Raw genomic sequence first — 11,984 nt, 5'->3', positions numbered from 1 at the left:
GGACCAGGCTCTGCAAGCAGGGAAATTTTTGGGATTCGATTTTCTGGCATTCTCAATGTATGGCCTAGCCAGCGCCAGTGTCTAAGTTCTATAATGGTAGATACATTTTCATTGATCTCACATTTTCGGCGGATTTCAGCATTGGATATTCTTTCAGAGTACTTGATTTTCTTAAGTCTACGCAAGCAACGGTTTTGAAATAAGTCCAGTTTGTGTTGATGAGCAATTTTTATTGGCCAGGTTTCACAACCGTATAATAACGTTGGTATGATAGCAGCCTTGTATATACGGACTTTGGTTTTCAGGCAAATGTCTTTCCTAGCCCAGAGTTTCTTGAGTGAGCTCCAGGCAATTGTTGCTTTTTGAATTCTAGCACTTATTTCTGAAGAAACATCTCCATTTCCCGTAATGTTGCTGCCAAGGTAGGTGAAATGATCAACAGCTTCAATTGGTTCATTTTGAATGTGGATGGTTTGGTCGTCTATGTGGTTGCAGCATATCATAAGCTTGGACTTGTTGCCACTAAGGACTAAGCCTAGACTTGCAATCAGAATGCAAAATGCATCATGCATAGCCCCTGCTTCCTGATTTCTTGGTCATCCACAAGTCCACAAGGATCAGGCAACACTATATAAATGGTGAGGTGAGATTTTGGATCTTGTCTGGAAAAAAAAGGCAGGCTGGATTACTACAGATCTTTGTAAGTTCATCAAGCAAGAAAATATTTAATTATAAAATATGGGCTGAGTGAGCCATTCCAGAGCCTTAAATTCTGATAAAAATCATAAAATAACGAATTCATATCTATGATACCCTACATCCATTACAGTAAATGAGCAAATTAATAAAAATGTCGATGTAATTATTCTATAACATTTCCACCGAGGAATAAAAATTCAAGTTTCAAAGCCAAATATTGCCTTTCCATATAAATTCCATGGAAAAGTTACATTGAAAAAAAATGCTATTAGATTAAAAAAAAACCAATACAAAACGGACAAGGGGTGAACTATTGATACTTTGTAATTAGGAATTCAGCAAAAGTTTTTCTATAATAGTCCTCAGAGGTGGTATTCAGCCAGTTCTGACAGGTTCTGAGAGGGAATGGGGATTTTGCAGTATCCTTCCCTTGGAGTGGGGAGAGAATGGGGATTTTGCAATATTCTTCCTCCAGGAGTGGGGAGGGAATGGGGATTTTGCAGTATCCTTCCCCTGCCACGCCCACAAAGCCACGCCCACAGAACCGATAGTAAAAAAATTTGAATCCTACCACTGGTAGTCCTTGACTTACAACCACAATTCAGCCCAAAATTTCCATTTTGTGGAAATTTTGGGCAAGACAATTAAATGAACCATTTGGTCATTAAGTGAATCTGGCTTCCCCCATTGACTTTGCTTATCGGAAGCTGGCTGAGAAGACTACAAATGGTGATTATATGATCCCAAGACAATGCAACTGTCATAAATACATGCCAGTTGCCAAACATCTGGATTTTGATCATATGGCCATGGGGATCCTACAATAGGTGTGAAAATGATTATAAATCACTTTTTTCAGTGCCCTTGTAATTTTGGATGGTCACTAAATGAATGGTTATAAGTCAAGGCTGTTGCATATAAGCTGTTACATATAAGTTGGGTTGAGAAAATCAGAAATGTGGAGGTGACAAGCCACCTGGGAAAGCCAAGGGAAATAATAAAAAACATAAAAAAAGCAAAAGTTAGAATATTTTGGACATGTGATGCGATACTTGGAAAAATATGGAATCCTTCACTTAAATCCTCTAAGGAAAGATTGAAGGCAAATGAAGTCCAGGCATAAGAAGAACATCATGGCTTCAAAAATCTAGGGGACTGGTTTGGATAAAACTCAGCAGCACCTCTTTTTTTTTTGCAGCCGTTGATAAAAATAGGATCACCAACATCTGATGACGGATATGGCACAAGAAGAAGTATAAATCAAGGACTATCTCTATAAGACTCTAACCCTTACCCTAACCCACTCACCAAATCTCAGCATAGAACTGGCAAGATTTCATTAAATCATAGGCCCTTTCTACAGTGATACAGACAGCAGCCGGCAAAACTTGGTTAGTGTAGCCAGTCACTCTATATTGGGAAACATGTTATGTTATCAATGTTTAGTTATGTTTTAGACAGGCTTACATTTGTCAATTCCCTTTTTCCAGTTTTTTTTCCTCACAAAATGAAGTAGGTTGTCTTAGTTTATGTTTCCTTCAAGACTTGTTAGTAAAAATGGTCAGACTAAGGGATTTTTTGGGGGGGAGGCTATCCCTAGTAGCCCAAGTTGTTATTGGGCATCCTGCAATGTACTAATCCCTTTGACTCAAATATGTTGTGGGAATAGGAAGGATTTGGTAGCATCTTTTCTAAAATAACAAATTTGATTAAGAGGCATAAGCTGCTATTAGGTTAGTTCTGATTTTGGACAACTATAGACTAAGCTCTGCTCCTACAATGTTGGAATAGAGCAGTGTTTTTCAACCTTTTTTGTGCAAAGGCACACTTTTTTCATGAAAAAAATCACGAGGCACACCACCATTAGAAAATGGTAAAAAATATTTAACTCTGTGCCTATATTGACTATATATAAAGTAATTTTCCCATGGCACACCTTACACTATGTCACGGCACACTAGTGTGCCGCGGCACAGTGGTTGAAAAACACTGGAATAGAGTATTTATTCCAGTAAGAGATTCTTGTTCTTTCCTGAAGATTTCCCATCAAAGGAAACAAATACTGCTAATTCACAATTTAACATGTGAAGAAGATTAAGTAATCTAATTTGACCTTGGCTTGCTTTAACAGATTCCACCTCAAGTTTACTAAATTGTTCCCAGGAGGGTTATTAAACGCCATTAACTTTAAAATAGGTTTCTTTCTTTTATTCTCTGAAGTAAAATCCTGTGTTAGTACTAATATGCAACAAAACCGTCCATGCACACTGAAATGGCACCTAAATTTATATTCAGAATTCAAAATTATACAAGCATGGTTAATTGAGACTTTACTAAATAGTGGTTTTAAAATCAACATAAATTACAAAGTAGTTTTACTACAACGTTTTACTACTATTGTTATACTGAACGCAAAATTAGGCAGACGAACTGCCAACAGATACTCTAGTTATCTTTAATCGTAATATATTTTGTTGGTTTTTTATTTTTAATGCTTTTATTTGTAATGCTGGTCTGTGACTGTCCTGAAAATTGTGTGATTCAACGTAAATTGCAAAAATCAAAATTTTCAAACCAATCCACCGTTTCTGGCAGAACATATACATGAAAATACATTATTTGCCATTTTTAAACGTTTGCATTCTAATTAAAAAAAGAAAGAGTGAAGCTAAGCATGATGGGAAACTCTTTGAATTTTTTGAGCAGTAACCCCATTGATCATGATTCCCGAAGCCGTCAGTAGTCCTCTACTGGCGTCGCGCTTTCATTGCATGCAGGGCGACGCAGGGAGAAGTGGGGAGGGGTGGATGGGGGCGGTGGAAACAACCCGTAAGTACCACTTTCCCACTTGCACGGTTAGCCTTCGCCGCCTTCTTCTGCTTCTTCCTCAGGCATCATGGGAACGTGTAAAGCCGCGCCGTGGCTCGAGGCGTCAGAGACAGGCGAGGACTACATCTCCCAGGCAGACCCCCGAAGGAGGAGCAGCGTTGACGCAGGCGTGGTGGAGTGCGGACGGAAAAAGGGGGGCGTGGCCTCGCAGTCTGTCTCTCGCTCGCTGGCGGACAGGGAGAGAGCGAGAGGGAAGAAGAGTGTCGCTGTGCGCGCGTCTTTCGGGGGCGGTCGCCATTTAGCGCGGCCAGTTTCTCTCTCTCTCCCCCACTCACTCGGGAGAGGTGGCAGCGGGAGCCCCATCCCCCACTCTCCTCACGAGTGGGAGGGAAGGACGGGCGTGAAGAAGAAGCCCCGGCGGTAGGCAAGCAGGCGCGGCGCCCCTTCTGGGTGATTTCTCCGCCTTTCCTCCCACTCCCTCAGGCCAGGCGGAGGGTGGCCTTCTCCTCCTCCTCCTCCTCCTCTTCGGGCTGAGAACGAAGCCCCAAAGGAGGGGCGGCAGCGGCGGTAGTCCCGGCATCGCGTGAGGGAACGAACGGAAGAAGGGAAAGAGGTCTCGGCGGCGAGGACGGGCCGGGGAGGAGCCTAAGCGAGCGGCTGAGCCGGACTTCAACGGAGGAGGGCAAGGAGCTTGGGTGAGACGGAACGCGCGCGGCCGCGACAGCCACGGGCCTGCCCTTACCGCGCACCCCACCCCGCTGGTCCGGGGCCTGCCGAAGGCTCCTTCCCGGCCTCTTTCTTCCTCTGACTCCCCCACCCCGCCTCCGCTGCTGCTCCATGTCGGCCCTGCTGTTCGGCTCCCCGCTGCAGCAGGATGGATGCGGACACTGACTGGGGAGCCACCCCGCCTCCGCCGGCCCAGCCCGCTCCACCAGTCGCCTCGTCGCCTTCTTTGCTCCACGCCGCCCGGAGATTCCGGGAGCCGCCTTTGCAGCAGCAGCAGCACCACCACCACCAAGGACCGCTGCCGCTTCTGCCGCCTTCCGAGCAGCTCTTGGGCGCGCTCGCCGCCTCGCCTTGACTGCCCTCGCGTCAGCTGCTGCTGCAGCGGCGGCGGCAACTGCTGCGCCTCCCCTTCGACATCATGTCAGCGGGCGCTCCGGAGAGCGGTGCGGGTGCGGCGACAGCGGCGGCGGCTTCTCCTCGTTTCCTCGCCCCGCCGCCTCCCCCGCCCAAGAACGGCTCGAGTTCGGACAGCTCCGTTGGCGAAAAGCTCGGGGTGGCCGCTGCGGGGACGTCGTCCTCCCCGGGAGACGCCGAAGGCTCGGAAGGGGCCAATTGCCGTAGCGAGGAGTACCGGCGACGCCGGCATACCATGGACAAGGACAGCCGCGGTGCGGCGGCCACGGAACACCGCTTTTTTCGCCGGAGCGTCATTTGCGATTCGAATGCCACCGCTCTGGACCTTCCGCGGCTGCAGCCAGCGGCGCCTCCCCCGGCTGCCGCCGCCGCTGCTGCTCGAGGGAGCATCCCACCCGTGTTGGGCTCTCCTCCCGAGTCTGTCATCCAGGCGGCCGGCGCTTCTGTCACCTCCAGCCAGGCCCCTGCGTTGCTACTACAGCCGCCCGCGCCTCTGCCTCCGGCCGCAGAAGTGCCGTCTGGTCCAGAGCTCTTGGTCGTGAAGGAGGTTGTCCCCTTATTAGCCAAGGAGGAAGGGATAGAAGCCGCTCAGCTGCCCCCTACCAGTACGGCAGGAAGCGTTGCTGCCTCGGCCCGGGATCTGCAGGAAGAGCGAACTAAGCAGCAAGAAGATATCGAAGAGCTGGAGACCAAAGCGGTGGCTGTTTCCCCAGATGGTCGTTTTTTGAAGTTTGACATTGAGATTGGCCGAGGCTCCTTCAAGACTGTCTACAAGGGACTAGACACTGAGACCACAGTGGAGGTTGCTTGGTGTGAGTTGCAGGTACTAGAGCCGGCATTAGTGGGTTTTTTTGATGCTGAGTTGATAGGCCTAAGGCAAGGGTAGTATTCCTATAAGCCATATGTGGAAGACAATACTTTTCCAAACTTTTATACAGCCTATTTTTATGTATGTGGTAAATGATTTAGTAACCATTAATTCGAAACTCTTAAGTTGGAATTCAGTTAATTTTTTTTGGCTGATGAAACCACCCTGTCAAAGAAAAGGAGTAGATTTTTAGCAGTTCCCTTTTTCTCTCTCTGCTGTTCTGCACCTCTCCCCCTTTTGCCTCATATTAAGTGACCACGTGGAGCAGGTTTGAAGGACTTTAGGAAGGAAATAGAATTGCTGAAAAACCATCTTCTCTTTTTTCTGCTGATGGAAAGTTGGCAGTTCAGAGAACCTAATTGAATTCTTCCTATCATATATATTAAGACTGCACAGAAATATTTCACTCAGGAGTGGAATATGATTTTTGAGCTTTGATTTTGTTTCAAAACTATTCCCATTTAAAATAAGGGATTAAAAAGAATTAAGGTATTTGATGCAGTTATTGTTCTTCCAGTAATAACACCAAGTGCTCCGCCCTTTGCTGAGAGTGGGTGGAGTCACCTCACTTTTGCTTAAATTTCTCTATTGGGTGGATGTGTGCCAATAGAATACCACATTAATAAAAACTAATTTTTCAGGAAACTACAACTTTTTCTGGAACTGGAAAACCCTACAATTAGCAGGATCTTCAGTTAAAATGTGGAAAAATTGGCAACTTTTATAGTCCGTTCATGATATGGGACTGGGTTATTTGAGGGGCTGCCTTCCCTGATTATAATATCTGCCCATCCAATTCTTGGCAGGTCACAGGAAGCAAGTCTTCTCTGTTGTGGTGCCCATCTTATGGAACATTCCCTCCCCACCCCCCCACCCCCACACAAATGAGGTTTGCTCTATCCCTGCTAATATCTCAGAAGTCCCTCAAGACCTGGCTATGTTATTAGGCTGGAGGGTCCCCTGGGTACCGGTAAAATTCTAAGATGGCTCCAACATTGTAGTTAGTATCCACTCTCTCCTGTGCCTTTTTATTTTTAATGATTGGTTTGTATATTTAATAATGATTGCTTCCATATATTTTTACTTAATTGTTGTATGCTGCCCAGAGTCTTTTTGAAAGATGAGCAGCCATATAAAGCCAATAAATAAATTAATTGCCTGTACAACTACAATTGGTTGCAAAATTGCAGGCTACGCACATGGTACTTTATTTTTAAACCAAAATTAATTACTGTGATGGAATTGAGATACTTGATTCAATAATAGCTTTATGAAATTAGGGAAAGTCATAGTGAATCTATATCAAGATTCAAGGTGCAATATTTTCTGTATTTGCTCATTTAATTGCTAATGAAGTATATGCTACACATTTTTGTATAAGCAGTCTTACAAAAGTTATATTCACATATGGCTTTTTAGAAAGCATCTTGTTAATCATCGATTGGATATAGAATTCTCAGGTTGGATAAATGGTTTCAGGGTCAGAATTTGAAACAGGCAGAGTAGAACAAATGTGGTAGGGGGAGGGGAGAGATGGAGAGACTAATGGATGGTGAGGATAGCTAACAGATTATCCATCTGATCCAAATATAGACATTAGAATGGCTATTCACAGGTTTCTTATATTTCTCTTTCCACAACTCTATCTGGTATTTGGATTGATTTCTAAGTGATTTACATGTAAGTAAATATTTAAGAGTTCAGATAAATTATCAACACCTAAATAAATTAGTTAACAAATAGGCCATCTATTTTATAAGTGCTTACTTGCTCTATGGTTAGCAGTACAGTGGATGATGGTTTGAGGATGTGTTCTTTTTCTAACTTTCTACATTTTTAAAGGAAGATGTCCTTTGAAGCAGGAATCAAGTGCGCAAATTGGTAATTTCTATGGAATACAAGTAGTCCTCGACTTACAACACTTTATTTAGTAACCATTCAAAGTTACAACAGCACTGAAAAAAGTGACTTATGACCAGTTTTCACACTAATGGCCTTTGTAGCAGCCCCATGAACACGTGATCAAAATTCAGATGCTTAGCAACTGGTTCATACTTACGTTGTGTCCCAAGGTTATGTGATCTTTTGCAACTTTCCCATAAGCAAGTTCAGTGGAGAAAACTTAACAATTGTGTTGCTAACTTATCAACTGCAGTGATTCATGTAACTGTAGCAAGAAAAATAAAATGGGGCAAAACTCACTTAACAAATGTCTCACTTAACTGGATTTTTGGGTTCAGTTGTGGTTGTAAGTAGAGGACTACCTGTATCACTTAATGACAGTTGAACACTGAGTAATTAGGTTTGGGGAACATAAACGATTGTAGCAGTTAGATATGCACTCAGTCCTAGAATCTATGCCTTGATGTACTTGCTTTTAATAAGTTGGTGAAACTACTGTTGGATCTAGTTTGTCTGAAGAGCTTGATCATGATGTAAAAAGTTTAGATTTTAAATGAAATTATATTTCAAGGTAGATTAATTTATTATCAAACAACTTACATTGGTTGAAAAATATGTCTTATGTCCTAGGATTTGAGATTTTGTTTGAATTTTCATTTTATTTAGCAATATTAATTATTTGCTATGCACTATTAGAATTGCTGTCATACCTATGAATGAAAGTAAAAAGAAAACTGAAATTTGTTTTGTACAGACACTACAATTTTCTATTTTCAAATACCAGTACATTTGCTCTACTTGTAGTCCTACATTTGCCTCTTACTATAACATTCAGCAAATCTTAGGTTGGAATAATAGAACTAACTTTTTTTTTCATAAAGTACTTCATAATGAGAATATCAAAGGATAAACCTTCAATTTTACAAGTACAATATCCTTTTCATTTAAAAGTAAACCTTCTTCTGAAAGCTGTAGAAGAAGAGAGAAGACTCTTATTTGAAGGTTTAAATTATTTGGAAATTATTTTAAAATAATATATTTTTTAAAAATAGGCTTCAAGATACATTTTGTAGAATGGTCTAAAATGTTTTATTTTTATATGTACAACTGGTGGAATCCTGAGACCCTCTTGAAATTTAGCAGTTTGGCAGCATGTTGTCCTGTTGCATCATCAAAAATTGAGAAGATTGTATCAGCTTTTTGGGGATTATGTGGTATGCAAGATAGGATGCCAGATGCAGTAGGAGAAATGCAGTTCTATGGGGCAGGTCTGAGTAGCAATAAACCCATTCCAATCTGATCTTCACTTTTTATTAGTGGCTTGTTAACCTAGTCTGTTCCCCCTTTTTCTCTATTTTTCTCAATTCACCTACAATATCCTCTGCATTTGGTGAAATAGTGAATAATTCCTGCCTCATAAAGCAAAAAGAGAAATGCTTTACACATCTTACTGGTTCATTCACTGTCTATGTATAATTTCAGGTTACTCCTGATTGCATATGTATTCCTATGAAATGAAAGTGGGTGAATGATAAGAGGTTCTATTCTGAAGTCCAATTCTGTTGGCTACGATGGACAGCTTCTGAATGGGCACTGAGTGGACACACTCAGTTTTGTACATCAACCAGAATCCATTTGAAATGGGCTATAACAAATTTGAATAAATAAATACTACCATAACTCCTGCCCCCTCCCTTCCCTCTTGAGTACTTTTCTCTTTGCAGTCCTGTTTCACTAAAATAATACAGAATTGCTGCTTGTAGGGTAAGGAATCATGCTTGGTGCAAGTCAGCCAGTAAACACTATATCCCATCATTTGCTTGTGGGAATTCTTGGTTTTCTTTGTAGCTGAGTTGTGCAGGAAACAGGTAAGAGTCCCTTTGCATCACAGCTGAGGATACCAGGAGGAAGAACACATGTGCTTCTGAAAGATTTAGGATTATTTTCATCTGACAAATTGCTTTATTTTAAATGTGTAAATCTATTGAAATATGAAGGGAATCTTTCACATCTAGAGTATTAATATTTGAATAATCTCAATGTCTTTGTCTCAACCAATTTTTCTTACCTGGCTATAACTTATCTTTTGGAATACAGTTATAGGTCGTGCTGCTTAAAAACTGAAATGGTCTTTAAGAATATTGTGTAGCACTGATTTTTAAAGATAATGCGAAATAGAAGTTGCTTATAAAAACTTGGAACTATAGGTTAAATCTAATGCCATACTTTTGTTAGAGAAGGCAGTTTCTCCTGATGAAAGTGAGGACAGGTATGCCACACAGCCATGCATACAGTTTCTGAATATATCCTCAAACTCTTCTCTGGATGTCTGTATTGCATGTCAGGATTTTACATGGGGACTGCTGCAGATAGAAGATGAACAGAAAGTCCTATTGCACTATTGGAAATTGATTAGCTGAGAGACCAAAACATTTAAGTGCAATAATGTATCTTGTTTATTATATACTATGTTAAATTTGTAAAATCTTAAGGGGCATTTAATTATTCAGTAATATTGTGAGACTTACCATGACACAAGTGCATTGGGCAGAACAAACCTCAAATCTTCATTGACCTAACAAAGGCATTTGACGCTGTAAACAGGGAAACTCTCTGAACCACCCTGAGATATTATGGATGCCTGAGGAAATATATGAAATTGATTCAGCTATTCCACAACAGAATGACAGGACCAGTCCTTTACATCAACTTCATTTGCCATTTCTATTGGGCGGTAAGCACGGTTGTGTCCTAGCATCAGTTCTATTCAATCTGTTACTTGCTTACATGTTGTCACATGTTGTCTAGAATCTGAAGAAAAGAGTGTACATCATGTACTGATTAGATGGCTTTCTAGACAGAGCCGAGGTGGCGCAGTGGTTAAATGCAGCACTGCAGTTCTGCAGTTCGGCTGTTCAAATCTCACCGACTCAGGGTTGACTCAGCCTTCCATCCTTCTGAGGTGGGTAAAATGAGGACCTGGATTGTTGTTGGGGGCAATATGCTGACTCTGTAAACCGCTTAGAGAGGGCTGAAAGCCCTATGAAGCGGTATATAAGTCTAACTGCTATTGCTATTGCTAATCTCTGCTTGAATGCAGGGACATGTCTCCATATAGTCATTCAAGAAATCCTGTTTGCTCATGACTGTGTGTTCCTGGTGCACAAAGACAGTGTTCTATAGTTGATGCTGAACAAATTGTCAGATGCTGCTGTAATCTTTGGCCTGACTATCAACTTGAACAAGACTGAAGTACTTTACCTGCCCATGCCATGTATCAACCATATAAAACAAAAACCCCACTGTTGATGACATCTAGATGACAAATACTTTGGAAGCATCATCTTAAGTGATGGCTCTTCAGATAAACTAACTTCAGGATCAGCAAGGCCAACCAGGATTGAGGGCGGTTGCATCCTAGAGTGTTCAATCAGCATAATATCTGTATTTCCACAAAACTGAAAATCTACAGAGCTGTATTATCTCTTCTCTCCTATGTGGATTTATTTGCCAAATCTATACGCTGCCCCTCCCACTGTATAAGTGATGGTGCAGCTCTGCCTATGACTCCTGGACTCTGTACATATCAAACAATTGGAGAAATTTCACATGAGTTCTCTCTTCTTCATTCATTGGCAAGACCATGTCTTCAAGATGGAGCTCCTGGATTGTGTGAATTCCATCAGCACTGAGTCTCTGATTATCAGGGTGGGACAGATCATCAGAATGGATAACCACCATATGCCTTGCCAGTTGCTCTGTGATGTACTGGAGATTGAGGAGAGATCTTGAGGTTGTCCATGCAAGCACTACAAAGACTATGTGAAAGTAACCCTTCACCCCAATGACATCCAGCAAAAGGAACTAGAAACTGACTGCCAAGCCCTCTGCTATGAAGCCTCCATTGGCTTTGAAGACAGGCATCATGAAAAACTTATAGAAAACGTGAGTGGCATCACAGAATAACATCTGTAATTATCACAACAATCCAGTGTCCCCATTGAACTACACTCTGCGCTTCCAGACTGGGACTGCAGAGCCACCTCAATGTCCACAGGTGAATTGCACAACAAAATTGTCTTCTTTGAACCTGAAGGACTACCTATATATAATATTGAGCAGTGCCTTTAATGGTAAATTTATTCCCGAAGACAGAAGAAAATGAAGTATAGATTCTTTTTCATGTAAATAAAACAATGGCTACAGCCAAAAGCAGTGAAGTCCGCTCTTTATTTTTATTGAATAATTTTTAGGTAGAGTAGAAAATTGTTTTCTTAATATATAAAAGCACATGTATGAGGGAATTAACTACTACTTTTTAAGATAATCCAGTATTTTTATAAGAAGTAGAAATTTTAATCTGCCTGTCAGAATTGAGGATTTCCATTAAAAATCTAAAAATCTTGATTGATTTGCATGGTGCATTTGATAATTAACAGCTAAATGGGACCATATGAGTCCCGAAAGCATTAGCTTACTGCTGGGTCCAGTTTAGTTTGTTGAAGTAGCTTATAAAGCTATACACAGTTTATGTTTCATATTTATG

At 41.7% G+C, this 11,984-nt stretch overlaps 1 protein-coding gene and 1 long non-coding RNA gene across 2 annotated transcripts in view; one reads left to right on the top strand and one right to left on the bottom strand.

Annotated features, from left to right (window-relative positions):
* Positions 1–375: 375 nt before the first annotated feature.
* On the bottom strand, positions 376–3,622 carry LOC116511408. Its single transcript, XR_004255742.1, has 2 exons — positions 3,537–3,622; positions 376–662 (listed from the first exon to the last, which is right to left on the bottom strand). It is a non-coding gene; the product is annotated as an uncharacterized LOC116511408 (long non-coding RNA).
* A 133-nt stretch (positions 3,623–3,755) lies between these two features.
* Positions 3,756–11,984, top strand: part of WNK1 (WNK lysine deficient protein kinase 1) — a 112,462-nt gene continuing 104,233 nt past the window's right edge. Inside the window, 1 exon segment of the mRNA XM_032221405.1 lies at positions 3,756–5,491. Coding sequence (XP_032077296.1) covers positions 4,673–5,491 — 819 coding nt within the window. The 5' untranslated portion in view covers positions 3,756–4,672.

Source organism: Thamnophis elegans, chromosome 7 (assembly GCF_009769535.1).
Source record: "Thamnophis elegans isolate rThaEle1 chromosome 7, rThaEle1.pri, whole genome shotgun sequence".
Lineage (NCBI taxonomy): Eukaryota > Metazoa > Chordata > Lepidosauria > Squamata > Colubridae > Thamnophis > Thamnophis elegans.
The sequence above is the reverse complement of the archived record's forward strand: the minus strand, read 5'-3'. Positions and strand labels throughout refer to the sequence as shown.